The sequence below is a fragment of the Aphelocoma coerulescens genome, chromosome 9, assembly GCF_041296385.1.
Source record: "Aphelocoma coerulescens isolate FSJ_1873_10779 chromosome 9, UR_Acoe_1.0, whole genome shotgun sequence".
NCBI lineage: Eukaryota > Metazoa > Chordata > Aves > Passeriformes > Corvidae > Aphelocoma > Aphelocoma coerulescens.
In genome coordinates, this window is record NC_091023.1 from 6,134,116 (window position 1) to 6,159,962 (window position 25,847).

At 43.2% G+C, this 25,847-nt stretch overlaps 2 protein-coding genes and 1 long non-coding RNA gene across 13 annotated transcripts; all 3 read left to right on the forward strand.

Moving 5' to 3' along the window:
• Nucleotides 1–2,237: 2,237 nt before the first annotated feature.
• LOC138114620 (uncharacterized) lies at nucleotides 2,238–10,129 on the forward strand. Its single transcript, XR_011152692.1, has 2 exons — nucleotides 2,238–2,687; nucleotides 7,281–10,129. It is a non-coding gene; the product is annotated as an uncharacterized lncRNA (long non-coding RNA).
• A 901-nt stretch (nucleotides 10,130–11,030) lies between these two features.
• On the forward strand, nucleotides 11,031–22,811 carry OTOS (otospiralin). Of its 11 annotated transcripts, XM_069024788.1 has the most exons (8): nucleotides 11,033–11,161; nucleotides 11,421–11,646; nucleotides 11,984–12,074; nucleotides 12,926–13,175; nucleotides 17,854–17,988; nucleotides 19,822–19,912; nucleotides 20,262–20,288; nucleotides 22,315–22,811. In XM_069024788.1, the coding sequence occupies exons 6-8, from the start codon at nucleotides 19,861–19,863 to the stop codon at nucleotides 22,497–22,499; spliced, it is 264 nt and encodes an 87-aa protein (XP_068880889.1). In that variant the 5' UTR covers nucleotides 11,033–11,161; nucleotides 11,421–11,646; nucleotides 11,984–12,074; nucleotides 12,926–13,175; nucleotides 17,854–17,988; nucleotides 19,822–19,860; the 3' UTR covers nucleotides 22,500–22,811. The 11 variants fall into 11 exon arrangements, 6 of the variants coding, with proteins under 6 accessions (XP_068880891.1, XP_068880889.1, XP_068880887.1 ...); XM_069024786.1 differs by lacking the exon at nucleotides 11,984–12,074 and having other exon boundaries at nucleotides 11,421–11,692; nucleotides 12,931–13,175; XM_069024787.1 differs by lacking the exon at nucleotides 11,984–12,074.
• Nucleotides 22,812–23,133: 322 nt separating this feature from the next.
• On the forward strand, nucleotides 23,134–25,617 carry COPS9 (COP9 signalosome subunit 9). The gene is made up of 3 exons (XM_069024124.1): nucleotides 23,134–23,232; nucleotides 23,309–23,381; nucleotides 25,314–25,617. Exons 1-3 carry the CDS (start codon nucleotides 23,170–23,172, stop codon nucleotides 25,349–25,351), a joined length of 174 nt encoding a protein of 57 aa, XP_068880225.1. The 5' UTR covers nucleotides 23,134–23,169; the 3' UTR covers nucleotides 25,352–25,617.
• The last annotated feature ends 230 nt before the right edge of the window (nucleotides 25,618–25,847 follow it).

The window sequence follows — 25,847 nt, forward strand, 5'->3', positions numbered from 1 at the left end:
ATTTCTTTTAATCTTTTGCTAAGGATGAAGAGAAGGCTGCAGGTAATAGGAAGGAGGGGGAGCACATTTAAATAATTTCTATTTTAAAGCTTTAAAAAGGCTTTTATTTTATTTAAAGCCTGCACTCACGCATTTGCATTGTCCTTAGCAAAAAACCCTCAAATAACAGAATCTCCCACAGAAGGGTATTTCCCTGTTTCAGGCAGCTCTCACAGCAATGCACACAGCGAGCCTGAGTTAATTTTGGCTCCATCCTCGCATGCTCTGGGCTCTGGCCCCAGTCCAGCAGAGCACTTAGAGGCCGTGTTTCTCGCCCGTCATGAGCCGCCCACCGGTTTCAGCAAGTCCCTCTGCCTATCTTCAGAGTTGAGCATGTGCGTAAGGGCTGTGCTGGAGCAAGGTCAGAGGCAGCCCCATGGAGACTGAGCCCTTTGTATCTCCAGAGCATCTTGAGGGCTTCAGAAGAAAAGCAGTGCACAATGAAGCCGAAGTTTACATATGGAGATGTCTGTAAACTTTAAATTGTAACCCTGTGAGCCTCCAGAAGTTGGATGTGCCCACACTCGCCTTTTTTTTAATAAGTAATATGTAGAATATTATCTGCCTCAGAGTTGATACAAAAGTAACAGCTGTGCCTCTTCCAGATGGGGAAAAAAACCCCATGCAAACAAGCTCACACACATACACACACAGAGTGAAAAATACTTAATGTTGAAGGATTTATATAGTCAGTATTGCTGGGTCCTCCTGTTTCACGTAGATGAAAATGGGCATCTAATCATCAGCATGATGATAAAAGCATTAAAAAGCATGTGAGAACAAGAAAAAGGAAGAGAGGTGGGCCTGACTCAAAGCAAAGGTGAAAAGCACTGATGTGAGGGTGGGCTCACATTTACGAGCTGCTGGCAAAGGGACAGGAGTGGGAGCAGTTTGTGGAGCAGTTTTGGCCGTTCTGACTGAGTGGAGGGCTGGGGGAGGGAGGTGCGCGTGGTGGGGATAGTTAATCATGTCTGCAGTGTTTTGGCAAGGTCAGGAGTGGATTACGTGTGTCAGGCCCTGGCTTCCCTGACAGTTTGAGAGGGATTAGGAATTGTGCTGGCTCAGGCAGTGAGAAGGTGATGAGACTTTGTTATCTCCCATGCAAGAATTTTCGATAATGAGGGGAGGAAGGACACTGGGGACTGGAGAGGAAAACAAAAAGTCTCTGCCCTTAGGCTAAGCAAAAGGAAAGCTGCATAATGAGCAGGGACGTTTTATACAAAGGGTGAGGGGTATTCTGGCACCTTGTTAAGCGGGAGTCAGAAACTAACATAGCAGGTTGGTTATGCTAAAAAGGAGAAATTTGTGGTGTAAGGGAATTTTTTCCACACCTGCTAATGGACAGGATGGAAGTGGTGAAATGAGCGGTGACACCAGCAGCGATGTACAAACACTGGGACGCACACAGTTTACAGAGCAGCCCAGGCCCTGGGCTAGCAATCAGGAAACAAGCCTAACCAATGTACATTTGACAGATGCCCCCATTTAATAAGTATGGTTGGAAATGGGCTCCCAGTGTGCCTTTTTTTTTTTCCCTAAAGACCCTCTTTCTGCTGGATCTTGAGCATGGACAGCCTACAAAACCAGTAATCACCCCTTGTTACCAGTCCCCAGTTTGGGGTGCTGCTGAGGGGAGCACAGGGGTGTCAGTGCATGCCTGCTCCCCTGTGTGAGGCCAAGGCTGAGCGCGGGTGGGTTGTGGATGGGGACCACAGCACAGGCCAGGCCACTGAGGAGCTGCTGGGAGGGCACAGTGGCACGAGGAGGCAGGGGACAGTGCAGGTGCAGCCCTGCTCAGAGGGGAGCTGTGTGGGACCGTGTGGGTCGCTGCCTTTACACACACTCCTGTCTGAAGCTATGAAATGCCACAGCTGTCAGTAGTCGAAGTGCTGTAGTGGTGCATTCTATCCCCTCCTCAGGCTGCACTGCGATCTCAGAAATGCTTGTTAGGCCTTGGCCTTGACAAACAGCACTTGGACTCAGCTCCTCTTGAGCTTATCAGAAACACTGTCTGCTCCCGGGAACTTGTGTTGTCTAACGAGCTCCTGGTTTTAACTAACAGCCTTGAAAACTTCATTTTCTTGCCTGCATAACAACCCAAGTGAAACAATATTTTTGTTATCAAATTTTCAAAGAAACTTGCTGACCTAAATTGCAGCCAGGATGGAAAATTACTGTGACTAAAGCCCACTCCCTCATGGCCATATAAACAGCGGTGCAAAGACAGACCCTAGAGCTCTCCTGGACTGCAGCGGGCTGAGACCAGCACCTGCTCAGCCTCGTTCCCATTGGTTGGTTTGTGTTCCCTGCGCGCGCAAGGACCCTGAGTCCAGACTGGGAGAGTTCCTCAGCAGAGCCCCGGCCATGGGCTGGGGAAATAAACATCTCTGAAACATCTACCAAGAATCTGTCCACATATATATTTCCTTTCCACGGGACTCCTGGTTTGATATAGGTGTGTTACAGCATCCCCGCTGTAACAGGCCTCAGAGCAAAAGAGCTCTCAGCATTGCTGTTCCTGGAGGACCATCACCAAAGGACAGCAACGGAGCCTGGGCTAATACCCCCACTCCTAAGGGCTCAACCCCGAGAAGATGCAAAGACATCCAGTGTGAGTCCTTCACTGAACTCAAGGGAATCTTTCACAGGTATTTACCTTGTACATGCTCCTGTAGGTCTGTGTGAGTGTGAATGTGCAATAGCCAATGTACAATGAATGTTGCTCTGCTAGATTCTTCAGTGCTTTAGAGACATAGTTAAGTTAGGCCTGTAAGTGAGTTATTGTTCTGCTATTGTAAGTCCTATAAGAATCTTCTGTTAAATTGTTTAGATTAAACTCTCGACTAAGTGCTGCTAAGTCTAAATGCTATTAAAACCTTTAGGCCTAAATTGCTGGTGAAGTCCAGGGCTAAGTTTGGCAAGGGGGTTCACTCTGAACATTGTGACTCAACAGGAGGGTGTCCCTTATTCCTTCTTATCCTTGCCCTTTCCCATCCTTACCCTTTTCCCATTCCCATCCTCCAGGTAGATAATTTTTGTTTAATTTTCATTTCAGATTGATTGATTTTAGGTTTTAGTCCAATTTTTCTCTGTGTGCTTTAACCATCTAGTAAGCAGTAGAGTGAATCTTGCCAACAAGTTTGTCACATTTTCACTTTAATATTAAACCTGCTTTTGCTGATACCTTTGCCAGCAATTCTTTGAGCAACCTAAAACACTGATTTGTGACAAATTATTGTAGTCAGCAGGATGGGAAATTAAGTCACTGACTACTTAAAAAGCATGGAATAAGTCCAAATCCTAAGTTCTCAGATGAATGGTCTTGGAATAATTGGCATGACTGGGAAGTTGTGGAGGGATGTCTAGAAGCAGCTAGGGGCCATATAAAGGCTGGAAAAAACAAAGGAATTATTTGTAAAATATTAGACACCTGCCTAGAAGCTGCCCGCCAGTATAGGAAAGATCAAGTTAAAGAGAAACAAGAGCTGAAAACTGAAATAGAAAGCAGGAAAAGAACTGAACTATTACTGTCCTTGAAATAGAACAGATGCAGAGACAGTTACAAGAAGAAAAGAAAGGAAAACAAAAGCTGAAGGAAAAAGAGCTCCAAATCCTCCTGACACTGTGCAGATTAGAAAGATAATCGCATCCCCTGAAGACTGGGATAGAAATATATGGGGTGATTCCTGTGATAACATACCAGGGGAAAATGATCTTTTATCTCCTTCAAATTCCCCTGTGTATGAAGTCAGACCCATTATAAAAACAGAGGTAACTACCGGACCTTGGGGTGGATGAAGAAATCCTAACCAAATGCCAACTTCTGTTTGATCGGATTCAGATAGCAAATTTGCAAGAACACTACAGCCATAAACCAGGTGAAACTGAAACTGAATATTTATGGAGAGTTTGTTTATCTGGAGGAGACGGAGTCCTATCAAGTGGTGAAGAAGCTAAAGGGTTTTGGGGTCCTGCTGTCTTTTTAACTTCTGGTCCCTACCCCCCCAGATTATCCCCATTTGATCACAAGCAGGATGGCATACTGGGCTGGTGAAATAGATGTGAGGGAGAAGGGAGAGCCTCTGATCACACCCATTAAATCTTTGAGTGAGCTCTTCACTGCTGTTACGAAAGCTGCTCATGTCCAAGCCGTGCGTAAGCATTGCCCTATTAATGCTCCCATTACAGCACCTGTAACCTATGAAATGTTAAAGCTGCTAATTAAGGGAGCCCTTGACATACTCAAATCCTACCTGGCTTCAAAATGAAATGAAATTAAAAGAGACACAGCCTTTAATGCGGAATTGGCTGGGAGTGTTGCTGCAATTTTAGAACACAGAGAAATCCCCACCTGGGCAACATTAATGAGTGACAGCATAAATTACAGTCGAGAGATAGGATGGAGTGATTTATCCAGTAAAACTGAAAATAAAAGTCATAATTTTAGACAAATTGACTATTCCCAGGAACCAGGACCTACGGGTCACCCATCCAGAAAACAGAGGTGCTAGAAAGAGGTATATAATCAGGCATTATCATTAGGTATTGCAAAAGCTCCAGTTCAGAGACAGCCTATTGGTGTTATCCAGAGCCTAATTGATGCATTCCTGAGACAAGATGGCAACAATCAGAGAGAATATACTCTGAACACTCAGACACCAACACCAGCATCAGATTCAGGGAGGGAGAATAACCCTTCCTCTCCCCAAAATCAGGGATCAAAAAAATGAGTAACATCTGGACAGTACCTGGGCCTGCCAGTCCAGCAGGTCAACGCTCGTCAATGGATAGATATCAATGGCCCATACATTCTGATTCCTTATTGTCATTGTCAATAATAAAATTTCTGTTATGTACAGGAGCCCAAGTTTCAGTATTCACACAGCAGGATGCCCAAAAGCTGGGTGTGCAACCTGTACAGCAAAGATTTAAAATTACTGGAGTGAACTGCAAGAGCCTCATATTGCCATGTATCATTTACTGTTTTTGCTGAGGAATCAGTAAACCAAGTGTCTTCTGTTGACATCCCCTTAGTAAGGGGAGGTGCATCTAAAATTGGTGAAGGTTTGAAAGGTTGTTGTAATATTGTAATGGATTTGCATTTACAGAATTTTGTAATTTGTAAACTTTAGTAGGTTCTTCAGCTAATTCCTTCTGCAGCTGCCATTACTTAGACATACTATTTCCATATTGTAGAGTTTTGTGTCATTTTTTTCCAGGGGGAAAAGTTCCCTGTAAGATAGATTCCAGCAAATTAAACGGTTCTCTGGTTTGTACATGATGTTCCTGATGTATTTTCTCATCTTGTTTCACTGCTTGGTCTAAAGATAAAAGTGCCTTTTGTCTCTTCAAATGCAGTTGAGCCAAATACTAAAGGTCTCTGCTCTGTCAGGGCCAGTTTGAAAGAGGTTGCAGTAAGTACCGTGCTCTGCAAAAACCCCTTCTGCTGTAGTAGGATCATGGGGTTATATGGATCCCAGTGATTGATATGTTTTTAATTCCCATACTAGGGTTCTGATTGCCCTCATGATCTGAGGGCACCTAGCCAATGTTAGCCAAGGGTGGCCTGGGTGTTTAAAAGCTGTGGCAGCTACTGTTATATTGGTCCAGGAAGCCCAGAAACTCACCCTTGGGCAGCACACTGTAGTGTATGTACCCCATGCAGTACTAACTGTACTAGAACAAAAGGGGGGACATGGGTTGTCCCCTAGCTGAATGCTTAAGTACCAGGCTGTGTTGTTGGAACAGGATGATATTACTCTAAAAACAACATCTTTTGTCAATCCTGCTATGTTTCTGTCCTCACCATTGACTGGCAGTGTGCCCTGCCCGAGCATGACTGTTCACAGATCATAGCAGAGGCCTATTCCAGCAGACCACACCTGAAGGACGTGCCTCTAGAAAATCCAGACTGGGAATTGTATATGGACTGAAGTAGCTTCATGCAGGATGGTAAACAAATGACAGGACATGCAGTGACAACCCAGGACAAGGTAATCAAGGCAAAGGCCTTGCCACCAGATGTATCATCACAGAAAGCTGAACTGATTGATCTGAGAGAGCTCTAGAACGAAGCAAAGGAAGGAAAGTAAATATATGGACTGATTCTAAATATGCATTTAGTGTTGTGCATACCCACAGAGCCATCTGGAAGGAAAGAAGGCTGCTAACCACTCAGGGCAGTGGAATCAAGCATGCCAACCAGATCCATGCACTCCTGCAGAGTATTTGGAAGCCTGCAGAGGTGGCTATTATGTATTGCAAAGCTCATCAAAAGGGGTGCATGACTCCCAAAGCAGGAAACCACTTTGCTGATGAAATGGCAAAAGGAGTATCCTAGCAGTAATACCACAGAAAGAAATTGATCTGTCAGGGTTTACCCCAAAGTATGATCAAAGTATGAGAGAGACCACCAGTTAATTGAGTCCCTTAAGGCTAAAATCAAAGAAGATGGTGGGCTGTTACACCAAAAGGACAGGCTGTAGTCCCATCCCTACTCCTTCAGGAGATTGCTCTGTGGGAACATGAAGGTACCACCGGGGAACAGAAAATCTCTTGAAACATTTGGAGAAGACAGTAATAGGAAGGGGAATGACAGAAATTGTGCAATCTATAGTAAGCAAATGTGAAATCTGCCATTGAAACAATCCTGATATGAGCGAAAGAGTAGTGCTAGGGGTGACAAAAGGCCAGAGACCTTCCTGGAGATTGTTGGCAAATAGATTTTGCTGAGAAAGCAAAGAAGGATATGGGTACATACTGGTGTTGGTTGATACCTCCAGTGGATGGCCTGAAGCTTACCCCTGTCATACCTACACAGCAAAAGAAGTGGTAGAAGTTGTGCTCAATCATATAATTCCAATATTTGGGATTCCTTTGGGGTTGTCCTCAGAGGGCCACACTTTGTTGCAACAATTGTGGGGGAGGTTAGTCGAATTCTGGGAATTGTTTGGGATCTCTCTATGTCTTACAGACCCCAGGTGAGTGGCAAAGTTGAACATATGAATGGTACCCTCAAAACACAAATTAGCAAAATTTGTAAAGAGACATCCATGACCTGGGTTTGGGCCTTGCCTATAGCCTTACTGAGAATCCACAGACAACCGAGGCAGAGGGACAACATAACTCCCTGAAATATTGTATGGTGGGTCATATCGAATTCCACATATGCTGGGAGAAATTCACAGGAGGGGGAAAATTGACTTAGAAAAGTATTTAATGCTCTAAGTTTCACATTGCAGAAGCTCCAGAGGTTCATCGTGCTATCCAGACCCATCAGATTGGACACCCCTGCTCATCCGTTCCGGCCTGGAGACTGGGTGAATGTTAAATGCTGGGACAGTGACCCTCTGCAAGCTGAGTGGAGAGGATCAGTCCAGGTCCTGCTGACTACCCTCACCGCAGTCAAAGTTGCTGGCAAAGGACCCTAGACTACTCCAGAGTTAAGAGGGCCTCTGCTCCTGGAACAACTGGAAAAACAGAGACTGATACAAATGAAGATGATGTGGTTTAAATTGTTTTTTCTGTGTTTACTCTCTGCACAGTCGGTAACCATGATTCAGCTTTGGAACCAAAATTTGCATGCGGCTCTGGTCCAAAATGTGTCCAATGCTCTTCATAAAAACAGTTGTTGGATTTGTACTCAAATGCCAAGAATTAATGAGGATAACAACTGGCCGTTAATTGGTGTTTTAATGAATGAGACAAATCTTAACAACAGCTGGGAACAGGTCACTAAGGACTACCTACCTGTAACTCTAAGCAGCTTAATTCCTGATCAAGAAAATTATAAGGTTCCCTGCGTGGTGGTTAATGTCACAGGAAAGGTCATTCTCCCTCCATATTGTCATAAAACTGAATCTAAAATAAGGCTGGTACCAAAAGCCATAGTAGGATTGGCACAGACACCCTGGAGAATGGTTCCCCCGCAGGGTTCAGGATGGTACTGGATATGTAAAAATGAAGCATGGAAAGTTTTGCCCCTTGATAAAGACCGGGCCTGTGCCCTTGGGGCTATAATCCCAGACATAACAGTATTTGATCACCTCAAAGAACAAAGTGGGTGGAGGTGGACTTACATAGAAAGGATGAAAACATCCAATAATCCCCTTGTTGAGCATCCCATGATCTTCCATAGTGCAATTATGGCTCCTATTCCTTCTTTAGAAGTAAATGAATTGGAAAAAGCAATTGTTAACATTTCGGCCATTATTGAACATACTGAGAATCAAATTTCAGATGCAATCATGGCCTCACGAGAAGAAGTTTGGGGTTTGGCTCGTGTGATTCTGCAAAACAGACTGGTTCTTGATTTTCTACTGGTCTCACAAGGGGGCATGTGTAGAGTCATTAACACTAGTTGTTGTTCTTATATAGATGAGACTGGAAGAATTAAAAAAGATTTGGCTGAAATTTGGAAACAAACTCAAATTTTAGATCAGGTAACTCTCGAAGACGACTCATTGGGCTTTGAAAATAATAACCATACACTTACTTCACAGTTACCAAAGCAGATTTGGATAATACAACTGTTCATACTAGTTGTATTTGTAGTTAGTGTCTGCATAATGACTTGGTGTATGTTTCGATGCTGTAGCTTCTGGTCATCTTTATGGATTAATGTTAAATATAAGTGGTAGAGACTAGACAAGATAGAATTTTTTTGTCAAGTCTCTAAAGAGGAGAAATGATGCCTAAAGATTTTTAGCTTTTTAAATATTTGTAGCTTTGTAGATTTTTAACATATAGCTGTATAGTTTTTAGAACTTTCTCACACTTTGGAACAGTAGTTCATCTTTCTCACATTTTATGCCACATTCTTGAAATTCTGTTTGGTCTTATTTTCAAGAAAAAGAATTTCTAACAAGAATATCCTGCTTTCTACCAGCATCTTGGCCAAAATAATAAGATACTTCATAGGCATAACAAGATTCAGGGCTAAGAACCCTTGTGGGGGGCTCCAGTGGGGCAGATGCAAGGGTGGGTTACCAGGGCAACCATTCTCCTACTGGATTTACTTGCTAGATATGCTAATTAGTTAAACTTATAAAAATCATGACAATTTGATGCTGTGTGTGTGCATAGGTATAATGTGTGCACCTGAAAGCATTCATTAAAAGACTGCTCTTATGTTATCAATTTTAATACTGTTTTGAAAGTTTTTCTACTGAATTTAGGCAACAACTTAACTAAAATTAGGGAGATAAAACCAGAGGATTCCTTAAATCAGGAGTGGCATAGACTGGGAGAATGGTTACATCAGAAATTAGATCACACTGGCGAGGAAGCTTTTTATTTTGCTGCACAGAGCAAAGGGGGGGCCTAAACAGGAAAACTTGTGAAACTATTCTTACAGAATCTCCTCAGTGTAGATTAAAGTTACAGTTAGATTACCCTGCTAAAGCACCACCCCTACATATCAGTAACAGAAAAACTTATTGGGTAAGTCAAATAGATTCATAGAAAGGGATAATGGTCTATTGTAAAAGAGCTTTAAGCTACATATGACCACTCCTCAAGGTTCAACCCTTTGCCTATTGAGAAGATGCAAAGACATCCAACTGGAGGGGAATTTTCACAGGTATTTACCTTGTACATGCTCCTGTAGGTCTGTGTGAGTGTGAATGTGCAATAGCCAATGTACAGTCAATGCTGCTCTGCTAGATTCTTAAATGCTTTAGAATAATAAGTAAGTTAGGCCTATAAGTGAGTTACTGCTGTGCTACTGTAAGTCCTATAAGAATATTTTGTTAAATTGTTTAAATTAAGCTCTTGATTAAGTGCTGTTAAGTCTATTAAAACCTTTGGACCTAAATTGTTGGTGAAGTCTGGGATTAAGTTTGGCAAGGGGGTTCACTCTGAACATTGTGACTCAACAGGAGGGTCTCCCTTATTCTTTCTTACCCATACCCTTTTCCTATCCCATCCTCCAGGCAGATAATTTTAGTTTGATTTTAGTTTCAAATTGATTGATTTTAGGTTTTAGTCCAATTTTTCTCTGTGTGCTTTAACCATCTAGTAAACAGTAGAGTGAACCTTGTCAATGAACTTTGTTATGTTTTCATTTTAACATTAAACCTGCTTTTGCTGATACCTTTGTCAGTGATTCTTTGTGCAACCTAAAACACTCTTTCATGACAGCTGTGTTTTGCATGTGCTTGTACAGGAGTCACACCTTTACTGAAGGAAAAGGAGAGCAGAGCACTCAGGCACCAGCTGCCTTGCACAAAAAGACAGTGCTCATGGAAAGGGAGGTTTGGGATGTACCACTATGCACGTTGTCCAGACCAAGAAAATCAAAGCACTGGTAAGAATCAAGCATTAAAGGACAAACTCCTGCCCTTCTTTCCCAAGAACACCTGACAGTGCCTGCCCAGTTTCTGTCAACTGTCCCAAGTGCTGCCCAGCTCTGGTGCTGGGTGAGACAAGCCACCACATGCCTGGCAGCTGCAGCATTTTGTACACTTTGCCTTCTAATGTAGTTCACAGACATTTGCCTTGGGAAGGATCAGAGGCATAGAAGCTTAGGCAACAAAAAGAAATCACCTTGATTCAGTCCCTAGGCAGCAGGTTTAGTTATTATTCCTGTGTTAAGCTCCCACCAACACTATAAGCCACAAGTCAAGGTGAGTTTAAAATTCAACACATTTTAAAGGGTTTAAAAATAGATATGATCATGACTGTAGATTAAATGTATTGATAAACATTTAAGTACCCTCATCGTTTTCCAGGGTCATGTGGGAAGACAGGAGTAACACCAGGAGCTGAATCTGTTTGCCAAGGAATGCTTTAGAGTTTTGCCAGCAACACTGCCCTCACAATTCCTCTCCTAATTCATCCATTATCTTCTTTACAAAAATTTCAGCAGTTTTCCCTTTAAGTGACAAACGTTGCTAGGAGCTGAGGGCACTAATATACCCTAACGGCCTCAAGCAGCTTCACCTGAAGCCCCCTCCCACGCCCCTGCCCATGGTCCCAGGAAGCATTTAAACCCTGCCCAGGGCCACAAATCCGATACCCTCTTTTGTGGGAATGTTAGTTTTTGGCTCTGCTAGACTTAGGAGTGTTTCTGTTCTATGGCTCGTGCTTGCATAATTAAGACCCTAATCCATAGCAGGCTCAGGTGAGTACTGCTTTCCTGTAATTGCTGATGGAGCTTAAGTGGGGGGGAGCAGGGGGTTTGGGAATGTGGCGTTGGTTGTTCCCCCCCCCCCTTGTTGCTATAAAGGTGAGTGGTGTCTGCATAGAGGATGTAAGGTGCTCCTACTTCCTTTTTGTATAGGAAGAAACTGATGTAGCCTTCATTCACAAAAGTAGTCTGCTAAAATGGGGTTTTCACCTTTGTGACTTTGGTCCTGTTTTTTATCAATCTCCTGATGCAGCTGAAGTTTTACCCCGACTTTATTCAAATTGCAAGCGTACTAAATCCGAGCAGGGTCTGCCCTCCTGCCCGTGTGAGCAGCCTCGGTGTCTGAGCGGGGATCCCGGGCCCGGGACAGCAGAGGGAGCCGGAGGCCCGCACAGCAGCCCCGCGCCGGGCTCGGTCCTACCGGGGAGCCTCCCGGGCAGAGCCCACATCGCCAGCAACTGCAGCTGTCCCCGCTTCATGTGAGTTGTGTGGTCCCACACGAATGAAGTCCGTGCCAGGACCCTGGTAAGGCTGTCCCGTCCATGCATATGGCTGAATTTCAGTAACAGTGACAAAAATAGTATTAAACTGAATGGTGAGGCAGGTCATAGTCTGAGCTGCCAGGCAAGGTCAGATGCAAACTGACTGCAAAGTTGTGTGTCAAACATGGGCTATGATCATCAATTTATGAACTACATAGCAATAAATGCTGCAGGCAAGAAGTGCTTTCCCTGTGTTTAACTGTATGCATCAAGGAATTTGAGTGTCAGCAATGCTGTTTTAGAGATTAATTTATTTGGTCACCCTTTATAACAGGTTCAGTCTTGTTCAAGTGCACTGGAGTTTATCACAGCAGTCCAAACTAGAACCTCAAACATTATCTCTGCAAAGTAGCTTGTACAGCTTGGTAAGACCACTAATTTATAAGGCTAATCTCTGCCTTCTATATACAAGGCAATAATCTGAGTAACCATAATTTACAAGCTCCTAGAGCTGTGCAGGGTTTGTTCTCCAATTGCAGTGTTAGCACTGATTGCTCTTACCCAGAAAACCTAGGGCAGAAGGTAACTGCTGTTTCATTTTGGGATGGTGACTGATAGTCCTCACCCTGCCAGTCTTTAAAACAGCAGAACTTTGTAAAGTGGAGAAACAGAACAATTCTTTCCTGACCCACATGTGATGTTCCTTGGGTTTGCTAACCTTGAGGAAACAGAGAAGAGTGGTCCCAAATCCTCCCTGCTTCTCAGCTGTTCCTCCCAGTGCATTAATGTGCTTGTTAAACTTTTAACAAGTTGAACTTGTTTCACCAAGTGCTGGAAGGCTGAGGGGAGGTAGGATGTAAGTGCTGCTTGTAGTGCTGAGCAGCATCTCCAGCAGGGAACATGCAGGGTGACTGCACTCCTCAGTCACACCACCCAGATGAATATATTGAACCTGCCTCCTTGGTAGAAGTCTTTCACATGTAGATATCTCCACTTGCAGCTGAAACAATTTCTTGACAGTTTGATGGTCTCCTTGTGCTAAAGCCCTGCTTCTGGATACCCAGGTCACTACCAGCATGGCAGGGCACTGTGCAGCACTTTGTCCCTATACCTATGTGGTTTTTGGTCTGGCAATTGCTGCAATGATACATCCACTAACAGGTCTCATTGATTGCTGGTATCAAATATACTGGCAACTTGCTCACATTTGTGATGGATTTTTTGTAATCAAGCTCATCTCTTTATCAATCAGATTAATCAATTTTATTGTCCCTAGGGCAGAGCTGTTTGTGGACAGGTATAACTGGTGGTATTGAAGTAGCCTTGGAATATGAATCAAAGGGAAGAAGAGACTCTGCGTGTAAAGAAGCTTCTATTTATCCTACTAAAATCTTAACTTCGATAATGAAATATTTAATGCACTTTTATGTAAAGAAACATCTCTGTGAAATGAAAACAATAAACAGCTGCTGATGGCTTAATAGCTTAAGTGTAGCTGGAGCGTTCAATCAATCTGAAAAAAAATTGTGAGTATATTTTGAAATGGTGGAGGTTATTGCTATGATACATCTAACCTTAATGGCAGTGGGAAAAATATATCCTCTCTTGAGAGTTCTTGAATAAACCTGTTACTTGGTGACCAGTTTATTAGATTCCCTCCTGAGTTCAGTCATCTGTGGCTGTGCTGAATAGCTGAGTAAGGCTAAAGCAAAGAACTGACCAATTTATCCAAAAAGGTGCCTTGGACAAGCTTAGGCCTAATACGTGTGAAGGAAGGGAGAGTACAAGTCCTGGATGTCCTGCTACTAGAATACTGTTGCTGCTGCCTCTTATTCTCCCTGCAGGAGAATTGCTTGGAAGCAGGTGCTCCTCACTGCCCCATACCTTCTGTGATGCTGACAGGCATTGCCAGCTGTGTCTCCTGAGGAAACAAGATGCAAGAAACCAAGTGGACTTGTTGGCTCTAATACTGCCTATAGCAAAAATAGTTTGAAATGTTATCAAATCCTAACCCGCTTGGGTGGCAGGCTGGGTGGGAGGTTCTTGGCGTTCATATGAAAATTGGCAGATGGATGGTAGAAAAAATTTGTTGGTGTCAATGGTGATAGGAGGGGAGAAGTCAGCCTGCAGCTGTTCTTTACTGGCTCAGGAGCATCTGCTTGACTGCTGAGAAGGAGCACCAGCCTTCTGTGTTGTGCCAGCAGCCTTGCATGGACCCTGGAGAAAGCCAAACCTGGTGCTTGGAGCTGGCAGTGCTGCCCTGAGAGGGAAAGGCACAGTGGGGGAGAGCTGAGGATGCCTAGGATGTTCCTGGGGAGTGGCATTGGGATACCTGGCAGGATCATCTTGGGAGGCAAGCTGCACTAGTCCAAATTGCTCCCCTCCTTTGCTTTCACTACCTGCTGCTGCATGTGGCACTGCCTGCTACCTGTAAATCCCTGGAAGCTCATTTGCATCTACTAATATAACCTTTCTTCAGATAGAGGTTAAAATGGTTAGTTGAAATACATGTGGACAGATGCACTTGCTTTTTGGCTCTTGAGTGTGATTGATTTAAGTGTAGAACTACTCCTTAACCCTATGGTTTGTAACTCTGACCTTCACAATTAGCTCTAGGACATCTGAAAGTGGTTCATTTTCACTGGGCTCTCTCTAATTGCACTGCAGTTATTCTGTTAATGGTTTTGTAACTATCCAAATCCATCTGCTATGTCTCCTTTCAATTGCTTCCAGGGCTACTATTACCAGGATGATCAAGCCACTTGCTGTCAGGAAAGCTGTCTGTTCACAAGAACTGGAAATATTTAATATTTCAGTAAAACTGACTGTAAGATCAAGCACAGGGTCAGCCTGGGAGCTCACCTGGCCCAGCAGCAGAGAGTATCAGAGGAGTGAGCCACAGAGAAAAAGTGCAGTGCAGTTCTGCTCCCAGGCCAGGCTCAGACACTGCAGCCAGGACACTGTGTAGTTGATAATACATCATGGCAAGACATTCCACAGCTTAACTGTATCAAACCCCACTACTTTTGTTTTGAAAAAGCTGTTGCCAGACTAATTTGGTATCTCTTAGTAGAAATCAAGGTCATCCTTTTGCTGGCCTGAGGAGTCCCAGTCAGCTTCAGTTGGTACTTGTCTGCTAATTCCCCTCATGCTCTTCTTTGTATCTTGTCTTGTTCAATCATGACGTTTTGTTGTGTGAGACCAAAAACACAGGCAATATTCAAAATGGGACCAACTGGCACAATGGCAAAGTGATGCCTTATGGGTTTTGTTTCCTGTCTTCTTATTTGATTTGTCTTTTTCTGTGACTGAGCATTAAAGAATATTATACCACAACTACCTTTTGTAGCTCCGAATCTAGTTTGAGTGGGAATGGTCAGAAACCACATGTCTTGAAAGTGGGAGAAATTTACACAGGTACTTAATTTTACATTTACTTTTACTAGCCACTATGTTACTCAGCTTGTTGGTACTGTGAGGTCCTTACACCTTTCTGAGCAAATCATATTCTATTCACAGGAATCTCCTTTTGACCTGTATTATTTGGACAAATTGCTGGAAGAAATAATCAAACATTTGTTGTTTTTAGGGATGGTCAATATATCACTGTCATTAGTTGTTTCTGATGTACAAAAGTGTTGTAGCCCTATGGAGAACATTTGTCTGCTCAATCCAAGGGCAAAGCACTTCAGAGGCAACTGTAAGTCCTATTTAGTTTTTAAATACGTTCCTATGGAGCTCTGCATGCATTTGCTTTTGCCTATTGATTAAATAGGAAAGATTCTGGCTTTTAAAAATTATGTACAAGGTTTTTTTCAGTGCCTGGAGGATTATAGATTTTTGTGTGTGATACCTAGTCTAACATAGCTATTGAGAAAACAAAGGCATCCATAAACTTGCTTTTATGTATTCCTTTATCTTTGTTTCAAGTTAATTGACAAGGAGAGCTGAATTCCTCCACAGGGGTTGGCTCTGGATAAAACAGCCCTTTAGTGAGAGGCCTATCTGAAGGCAGGCTGGCAGCTCCAGGACTGCTCCCCATCGAGTCACACAAACAAGTGTGCTGCCCAAATTGCATTCCCCTATTCCCAAGGGAATGTCCTCTGTGCTCCAATTGATTTCTCTGACACAGCTCTGTGTGGGATTTTCTGGCTTTGAGAGCCATCTACAAAAAGTACATATTGATTGGATCCTCCTGGGATGGGTGGGTAGGAAAAAACAACAGCCCTTTCTACTGTGTAGCAAAGCTTTTATGAGTGAATGGCCTTAGCTAAAAAACTTTATGCAAACTTTAGAGTAGAGAATCCAAATAACTTCTTGTCAACAGGAATAACAGCATTTTGAGCTAATGGGCTTCTGTGAAAAAGAGTAGAACAGTAAATTTATTTCCAAAATAAGTAGAAATTAAGACACTGAACTCATTAAGCTGCTGCCCTGTTAAGTGCTGTAGTGTCTGCTGAAATGTGGCTGCTGCTGAGCAAGATTTGCATTTGCGGGCACCATGGCATCTCCAACTACTGCTCAGCAGTGAAGAAGCCTGCAGGGCAGCAGCTATTAGCAGAGGGCTCTGCTAACTGATCCATACCAGCACTTATGCTGGACATCCAGTGTTGTTATTTTAATTGCCCTCTGTGTTGATTCAAAGGAATCTACTCCACAGCAAGGTACTGTAAAGTAAAGCACACCTTTAATGCATGCAGGGGTTAACACCTCTGTGTGTGTCTGCCATGGTCATCTTACAGAGGTTCTTTATACGTTTACAAGTTCATCATCTGCCCTTGTTTTGGTCACTTCCTCTAAAGTTACAGTCCTAAGGGGTCTTAGAGGACTTGTGGTTTCCTTATCTTAGGGTTACAAACGCAGCACGCTATTCTTAATACGTTATCACATCTATTTTGCTAATACACATTTAATTCTACTATTACACACTTTGTTGCTATATTAGTTATACTTCATTTATAATTGTGTGTTGATTATATTCCTATTCTCCTATTACATTTTTCTGCCCTTTTGTGACCGTTCCTCTGTCTGTCATTAAAACAGCAGTTAGCATGCGTCTTCTTCCTTATTGCTTAGCCTGTAGGGGTTAGGCCCTTGTTTTGCAGACAAGCAGTTAGCCAAACCCATTAGCTTGCAATCCATTCCCTTATTCTAGTCCACTCAGGTTTGGCTTTTTCCAGAGTAGTTAGTGTTAGGCATAGCATCTCCTATTCACTTTTCATCATAGCCCCTTTCCAGGGCTAGGCTTCTTGTCTTGCAAAAGCAGTTGGGTCGAGCATAGCAGCTGACACCCAACTTTTATTAATCTATACTTTATACTAAAGCACTTACATTAAAGGAGTTGTATGATTCATATGTTTAAGGAGTTCTGTGTATCAGTGTTGAGTTTGAAAAAAGGAAAGTGCTCCTAGAGAAAGAAAAGGGGAAAAAAAAAAAGGGGATGAAATGAATGTGCTTGCAGGGTGTTACAAATGCTGCAAGTCAGAGCAGCATGTCTTCTGGGACCAGCCAGAGAGCACACTGTGCACTGTACTCATGTACAGCAACAGAAGTGTTGATAGAAGAAGTTGTATTGTGTAATGCAAGTTGTTTGCAGCGCTAATTCTCATCCTTTTTATAATTTCCTATATCTGCTTTAGCATGGAAACCTTGATAATTTATTTGCATCTCCAATATGCACCCTAGTGGAAAGTGGAAAAACTTGATTTGAATTAAGTTGCAAGCGTGTAATTGTTAGAAGACTGCCACACAATGTCAGATCAGTGATCCCTCTAGCTCTGGAAAAGGGTAACTCCAATATTCACAAGAAAGAATAAGAAGGTGTAAAGGTGTATGTCAGCCCAATAGCTATGCAAGTCCTCCTGAGATCATCCAGTGTTGTAGCAGACCATATTGTGACCAGTTTGACCATAAATCTGATAACCTCTGGGACTGTCATCCTCCTACAACACTGTTAATATTCCAAGGGGAGAGCTGCAGGGTGTGGCTGCATCAGGAGTATCATTATTCTCCTTTGTCATCATCCAAAACATGTTATCTCACCTCCCACTTGGAACTATACCTGCCTTATCAACGGCCAAAACAAAAAGCTACTTTTGGATGTGTGTGAAAGTAGCTCTATGGCAATTATTCAGTTACAGCTGATATCTGATTTGTGTGTATATCAGCACACCTCAGTGCTTCTGATTTTTTTTATTTGAGCAGGATATGCAGACTAGGCAGTGAAAGGGAAAGTTTGGCTCTGCAGGCAGTGCTGGTGGGTGGGCCCAGGTACATGGATGCACCACTGGACTCCAAGCAAGGAAGTGCCTTTTCCCACCCACAGCTGCTGCAACCCAGGTGAGTGGGCTGAGGTGCTGGAGGAATGTGGCTCATGTAGGGACCCTTCCTACAGGTCTGGGAAAAATATATTAAGCAGGAGGATTGAAGCCTTTCAAAGATGGAACAGGTTCTTCTTTCATAATATTTTTCTTTTCAGCCTCCACAAGAGTTGGCACAGCCTAGTGTGCTACAAAGCACCCTTTTTTTCCCTTGCTCAGAACATCTTGAATTAATTCTTGGCAAAACTATCCAACTCTGTGTGTAGATAGGAACAAACTCCAGCCAAGCTGGGTCCTCCTGCAAGGCCACTCACCCGGGTCTCTCTGCTCCAGGACTCCGTGAGTACGTCGATTTTCTCTGCGCTCCTGTGGCAGATGGGTGGATGTGGTACAGCAAAGACACCAATGTCGGGACCCACACATGCAGTTGGGAAATGCAGGTGCCTAGAACTGACACAGAAAAATTATATTGTAGACCATAAAGGCAACTGAAAATGCCCAGCAAGAGGGTGCAGCTCAGATCAGCATCTGTACAGTCAGATCTCACAGCATGAACATGCACAGTGAGCTCTGCACTGGCATCTCAGTAGCTCCTCTCAAGAGAGGAGCCATCTGGAAGTAGCTGCCGGGTTTGGCAAGGTGACCTGAACTGCCACGTCTCCAAGAAGGATGGAAATCCCCACATCTCCCCATGAGTCACAGAACACTTTCTGCTACACCTTAGTCCCTGACCACACCTGCTGCCATCAGGGGTTGTGTGCTAAAAGAAAATCAATCAAGACATATGTGTCAATTGAATGTTCTCCAAACTGTGTCTCCCCTCCAGGCTTTTCAAAGTGCTGGATCCATACAGCAACCTGCACAGGCTGGAGCCCAAAGCACCTGCTTGGTGTGGGAAAGGAGTCTTTCCAGGAAATCAGTATAATGTGAAAATGCATTTCAATGTACTTTATTGACCCTCTGAAGGTACCTGCACCATCAGCATAGCTGCAGTCATCGGGGACTGCCTTCTTTACTTACTGTAACCCAATTGATTTTTGTGGGCACTTGGTGCCTGTGTACATTTTAAGGTCCAGATTTTAAGGATCCTAAGTAAGACCATAAAGCAGTGTCAAGTATTTCTGGGTTTTGTGACTGAGCTGGAGAGGGAACTCAATATCCTTTTAGAAATTTGCTCAAGTAATAGTTTTGAAAAATCAGTTTTTCTGAAGGGGCAGAAAGAAAATCAGGAGGGCAGCGACTGTAATAATCATTGAATTGCTTCTGGATTTTCTCCCTCTGTCTTCCAAAAACAAGTGTTATTGCCAAAGTTAATTCTGATTTCCTCTCAGAAACTGTCCAGTGTGTCTTCCATGGGCAGTGCTGAAGTATAATGCAGATATGAGCAGTTAAAATACCTGAAGAAGACAAAATCAGATTGGTGTAGTAACTCAGTGACGTTTCCCCCCCAGCCTTCCTTACAAAGCACTGCTATTTTACAGCAATAGAAATCCTTTTGGAGTTTTGTAGCTGACTCAGAGCTGAAAGAAGAAGAAAAGAAGAGAGAGGTAATTTCTAAAATGAAATTAAATTAACCACAAAATCAAACATTTCCAAAGGCACTTAATTTCATGTCAATTCACAGGCACCTTTTGGATTTATGCCATCTAAAACCAAAATATCAATATGCATTTCAGGACTGATGGTCTTTTAATACTCTGTGTTGCACTTCAGAAGCTGTAAGAAATGTAATTGCATTTTTTTAATGCCTAAATTAGTAACTAGAATCTATTTTGGAGTCTATTCTGTTAAAACAAGAAATAATAGAGTTTACATAATTATTAATCTCTTGTAATAATTCTCAATTGTACAGATTACTTTTCAGAAGCACAAGCAGTATCTTGCAGACAAGATGACATTTACTGGCTTATTTTTCTTCTGTATGCTGATGAACATGCTAACAGGTAAGATTACTACTGAATTTATATTCTTGTTTCTTTTTTCAAGCTGCCAGAAACATTTTGTTACAAATACAGTATCTTCTGTTTAGTATTGCTCACATATTAATCCTAACTGTTTAGGCTGTGAGTTATGACTAACAGCCAGACTAAGTTGGTTCATAGCACTGACTGATTGCAAACGGGGAATTCCTTGCCCTGCTGTTCAAGAAACAAAAATCCTTTGCCTGCACAGAGAGTCCTATGTGGGCACTAAAGAATTTGTCAGCTTCCAGTCATACATGGAAAATGTTTTGTTAACAGAAAGTCTTTTGGTGCAGGAGCTGGTACTGATACATTTCCTCTTTGTTTACAGATGCCCGATCCATCCAGGATGGAGATGGTAATTCCTAATGTGTCTTTATGTCCTTTGTATCGCTAATAATTAGGAGAGTAATTTGTAACTCCCAGACTTGATGCCCAGCAGTGACTTTGGTAGGAATGCTTATTAACCTCAGTGGACTATGGAAAAGCTTTCAATTAGTTCTGGTGGAAAAAGAATAGCAAATTTAAGAAAAATCCTTTAGAACTTATTAAAAGCTGGTGACATATTAATGTATAATAACAGAGCTAATATCTGGTCTTAAAATGAAAAGGGATTACAGTCAAGTCATTAATTCTGTTGTACAGAATTGTAACTGGAAAGCACCAGACTGATAAATGTATAGGACATCTGAGAATTTTGTCTGTCCTGGACAATAATGCTGTATGTATCTGTTTTTTGGCAAGAGATACCAACTTTCATGACAAAAAGATTAAAATTTACAAATTGCCATAAAACCAATTAAAGAAATGTTGGACTAAATCCCTTAGCACAGCTACCCTGTGGTTCATGTCACTTTGTGTGATTAGTCCATTGGATTAGTGTTTGCCTTTGATTAAAAAACCCTCAACACCCTAATGATGTTTATACTGGCTTACTGATGATTCTATTATTTAACCTCTCTTTGGCTTTGTTGACGGAATTGTCAACAAAGTTGCAGAGAAGTATCTGCAATAATCAAGTAACTGCTGTTGCTGGTGTACATCTCAGTTAACCAGCAGGACAGCCAGCAGCATCTCCAGTGCACAAATATGCAGCGAGTATGGTAACAGATATGAACAGGACAAATACAGAATAAGGTCTAATAATATGATTACTTATAATTCAAACCTTTTTTCCCTATGCTCCATTCTATTTCTTTATGCCTCTAAAACATTTTTAATATATCATCTGTTTGTGTACAGCAAATATTTTTGTGGCAACTTTTGAGACAGTCAGGACAGCCTGCATCAATCTAGAATTAGAACCCTGTTCAGGCAGTGTCCTGTTGCTCTCATTACCAGCAATTATTGTTTTCTTTCACACTGGACCAAGCAGCAGCCTGCAAAGTGAATCTGAGGTCAGCTGGTATAAACAGTGAGTCCCTCTCTGCAGACGCTGCAAACTTTACTCCATAAAATTCAAGTCTGACAACAGGATTGTTGAAGGCTCTTAATTCCTACTAAAGACCCTGGCTCCAAGCTGAGTGGAAAGACTTTCATTTATCTAAATGGGCTTCAAATCAAAATAAAATACTACGTTTAGCTTTGCTGCAAAGAAAGACATTTTTGACCATGGTCTCAGCTGCTGTTTATATTTTATATATGCTTTGCTGTTTGCCCATATTTGGGCCCATGGGTGGTCAGCTCCTGCATTTTCAGAACTGATTTTGTTTTCCTGCTGAATTTGAAATCTTGTTTCAATGATTATATCACATTCTGATATTGCTAGACCAGGCCCAAATGCAGTAGCTGTCTCCCATGTGGCAAAGCCTTTCCTCTCCATCCCCTTAGCTCATTTCCTACAGTCCCCTCACAAGAGGCACAACTCTGCAGTTCCAGGCAGTATCAGGGAAGGATGGTCCCAGTCCCTGGAAGTTCTGTGGGCAGTGCAGTCAGCTACATGGGCATGGCATAGAGGGTGGTGCCTTATTCCTTCTATGTTTATATTGGGCAAAGCAAATTATGTGGAATGAGGAAAAATGGCTTTCAATTGCAATCGCTCCTTGCTTTTAAATAACCAGCAGCCTTCTAGGAATTAAACCAGCCTGATGAATTCTTTAATTGGCATAAATGTGCATGTGTCCCTTCATGTCTGCTCCTCATCTTGTCCCACTCTGTCCCTCCTGATGCCTCTGGAGCAGGGAATACTGGCTCCATTTTTCTGCAGAGTGGGTCACAGAGAAGGGTCATTGGCTTTCCTTGCCTCTCTCCTGCCAGAGGAGCACACAGCAGCCCCCAAAGGGAACTCACAACCCCAAACCATGGTGGCTGCAGGCCCAACAGTTCAACAAAAGCACTTCATATTATAGTAATCTGCAATATTTTATTTTGGTTGGGTTTTTTAGATCTCTACCAGGAAGCTGCAGCCTTGCCGTACTGGCCCTTCTCATCCAGTGATTTCTGGTCATATGTGGAATATTTCCGGACCTTGGGAGCCTACAACAGGATCAATGACATGGCCAGAGCCTTCTTTGCCCAGTTCCCTTTTGGGAGCCACCTTGGCTACCACGTACCTGACCACGAGCATTGAGTGCCTCGCTCAGCTTCGTCAGTGCTGCTGCCCAGGTGTTTGGGTGAGCAGCTGTCTGCCAGTGAACACTGCTGGGCTGCCTTCAGCTGCTTCGTGATACCATGGTCATGTGCAGCATTTTATGGTTTTGATGAGTCTCTTTTTTACCATTTCTTGTAAGGGTGTTTGAGTGAATACCTGACTGCCAGCAAATGTACCTGGACTGCGCTTCAGCCACTAAATGACACTGTAGCTACATGCAGCACTTCAGGCTTTAAATTAGTCTCTTTTTTACAATTTTTGCTTCTGTATGAAACAATAAACTCCTCCATTCTGCTGCATGGTTTTGGGAGTTTTTTGGGGTTTTTTTACAGGTGATGCTCTCAGCTTCATCTCAGGAAACTGCTCTCGGCGTAGAGCAGCTGTTTAACGCTCTGTGTGTACAGGAATTATTCATCTTGGGGGCTGGAAGGGCCGCCAGTGTCAGTCGCACCCACGTCCTTTGCACAGTGAGGCCTCACGCAGGCCTGAAGAGGCGCAGGGCCCACCGTCGCCGTGGCGACGAGGGCGCGAGGAGCAAGATGGCGGCCCCCAGGGCTGGTCGCCATGGCAACGGCGCGGCCCCACGCGGGGGCGGCCATTGGCCGCGGCTCCGCCCCGGCGGCGGAAGTGACGGCGCGGAGGGGCCGCCATGAAGCCGGCGGTGGACGAGATGTTCCCGGAGGGAGCCGGCCCCTACGTGGACCTGGATGAGGTGAGGCGGGTGCTCTGGTGCCGGTGGCGGGGCTGTGGTGCCACGGCGCGGAGGCGCTCAGCGGCTGCTTTCGCAGGCAGGGGGAAGCACGGGGCTGCTGATGGATCTGGCCGCCAACGAGAAAGCGGTGCACGCTGACTTCTTCAACGGTAAGGACCGCCGTGCTCCGGGGTGGCTGGAGGGTAGCTCAGCAAACCTCGCCTGGTTTCTCTCTCGTGGCTGTGGTGCCTGGTGCTCGCTAAACTTGTCGCTCACCACATGTCTGGGGAGCGGTGTGAGAGCGCTTCAGTGCCAAATGATGCAGGTGGGAGCGGTAAATTGCGGGGTTTTCCTCTCCTGTAAGGTTTAGCGTGTTAATCGTTACAAGGAAAAATACCTTGGTCTGTTCACATAACAAATAGCTTATGTTAAACAATGCAAATACATGTAAAAATGTGGGGAGGACTTTAAAAATTTATCTCTGAGTGTTAGTAGTTTACAGGTAGTTCATTAACTCTCAAAGTTTATGTGCATATGCACCCAAATGGAAGTAAAACATTGTTTTTAATATACTTTCTGCATTTGAAAGTCAGCTGTATGAATATAGAATCACAGACTTATAGAATGGTCTGGGGTGGAAGGGACCTTTAAAGATCATCTCGTTCCACCCCCTGCCATGGGCAGGGATACTTTCCACTATCCCAGGTTGCTCCAAGCCCCATCCCACAAGTCCTTGAACACTTCCAGGGATGAGGGAGCCACAGCTTCTCTGGGCAGCCTGTGCCAGGACCTCACCACCTTCACGGGGAAGAGCTTTTTCCCAAATTCCTAAGCCTGCATTCTGTCAGTTTGAGGTCATTCCCCCTTATGCTGTCACTCCAGGCCCTTGTAAATAGTCTCTCAGCCTTTCTTGTAGGCTCCCTCAGGTACTAAAAGGCTACAGTTAGGCCACCCTGAAGCTTCTCTTTTCCAGGCTGAACAATCTCAATTCTCTCAGCCTATGTGTAAGTATTTACAGCTGCTTTTACAGAGAAGAGCTACGTATCAGGCCACTTCAGGGGTAGAATATACAACACTGTGCACTTAGTTGCTAAAGGGGTTTTTATACTTCTGAAGAAACACATTTAGACATTTCAACAGTGAGTTTTAGATGTTATTAAATCTGATTGCTGTGGTACTGTTAATATCACAAACTGGTGTTAATTCCAAAATAAGGTATGTTTTGCTCAAGACTTAGAATACAGGAGTAAAAGGCAGTTCTACTCTCAGCAGTTGTGAGGGACACCCAGCGATCTGTTGGAGCCAGCATATTCAGGAGTAGCTATTTCCGTATATTTTTAACATCACGCTGTGGCACTGTGTTCCACTGGTAGTTTAGGACTCTTCTAAATGAAGATCCATCCTCAGTTCGTTGCACAGTACTTGTAAACTGCTTTCTGTGAGGATAAAGACTTGTATTCAGTTAGGTTGTTAGTTTATGTTCGGTATACAAAGAAGATGCAAAGCTGAGTAGTTAAGAGTGCTTCCAAAGGGACCTAGAACCATTTCACTAGTGGGAGATGTGTTCTGAGACAGAAATGTTATTGGTACCTTTAAAGCAATCAAATATTTTTAAGGAAGGGTTTTTAACACAAATCTCAATTCATTAATCTGCAAAATTTGAGGAGGTGTGCTTGGATGCTATGACCAAAAGCCAGAATTCTGCAGGAATGTCTACACTGAGACTTGCTGCATGCATAAAGCTAGTACTTGCTCAGTTCTGAACTTTGGGATTCATGCTTGAGCCCCTCTGTGATGGATACTTAATTTTATAAAAGTCCTTCCTTTGAAGCTTTGCTTTTGTGAATTTACCTGCAAAGCTTGTGTTGTGCAGGTGAAGCAGTTTAATTTGTCCATGCCACAGGCTGTGTGCATGGGTCTGTCTGCCTTTGCTGTCTCTTCTCACCCTGATGCACATTTCTAATAACTGATGGTGCAGTAACTCTCATTCACTGCATTCACCTTTATTTCTGTCCTTAATCCAAGTAATGAAGTACTGTACTTGTATGTGCATTTGTAACATGGAAACTTGAGGTTAATTTTTATCTTATTTTTCTGACTAGATTTTGAAGATCTCTTTGATGATGACGACATCCAGTGAACTTACTTGCCCAGCTATGCAGTGCTGAGATGTGGATTTTTCTCTAGGATTGCCTGTGCAGTCCATTATTTATTAAATTAAATCAAAATGGGAAAATCACAGAGGGGGGGGAAAAACCTGTATAAGCTGCCTGGGGAATATAAAAACCAGATGGTTAAAGATAACTAAGGAGGGAGCTGTGCACTGTTATTTCTACGAAGCTGTGTGTAGATTTTCCTGGAAATTTTATTTGCTGACGTGCTTATTGAATAAAATACTGAAGAAAACCCCCTCTCTCTGGCTTATACTTTGAAAGTAGATATTGCTGTCTTCTGAGCTCCCTTAGACTGAGTATTTTGGTATTAAATAAGCATTGTTCCTTTTGGATATTACATAAAAGATATGCAGATGGGCACACTGCTGCCTAGAAAAGTTTGTTGTAAAAGATTGTCTCGGGATAAGATGGTTGCTTGTTCTGAATAGTCCAACTCATTTGTTGGTTGGACTGAGAAGAGTG

Coding starts and splice junctions, on each gene's coding strand:
- OTOS (XM_069024790.1), top strand. CDS start 19,861: ATGACATTTACTGGCTTATTTTTCTTCTGTATGCTGATGAACATGCTA. Junction 19,913..20,261: donor GCTGATGAACATGCTAACAG/GTAAGATTACTA, acceptor CTTTGTTTACAG/ATGCCCGATCCATCCAGGAT. Junction 20,289..22,314: donor ATCCATCCAGGATGGAGATG/GTAATTCCTAAT, acceptor TGGGTTTTTTAG/ATCTCTACCAGGAAGCTGCA.
- COPS9 (XM_069024124.1), top strand. CDS start 23,170: ATGAAGCCGGCGGTGGACGAGATGTTCCCGGAGGGAGCCGGCCCCTAC. Junction 23,233..23,308: donor CCTACGTGGACCTGGATGAG/GTGAGGCGGGTG, acceptor CTGCTTTCGCAG/GCAGGGGGAAGCACGGGGCT. Junction 23,382..25,313: donor GCACGCTGACTTCTTCAACG/GTAAGGACCGCC, acceptor TTTTCTGACTAG/ATTTTGAAGATCTCTTTGAT.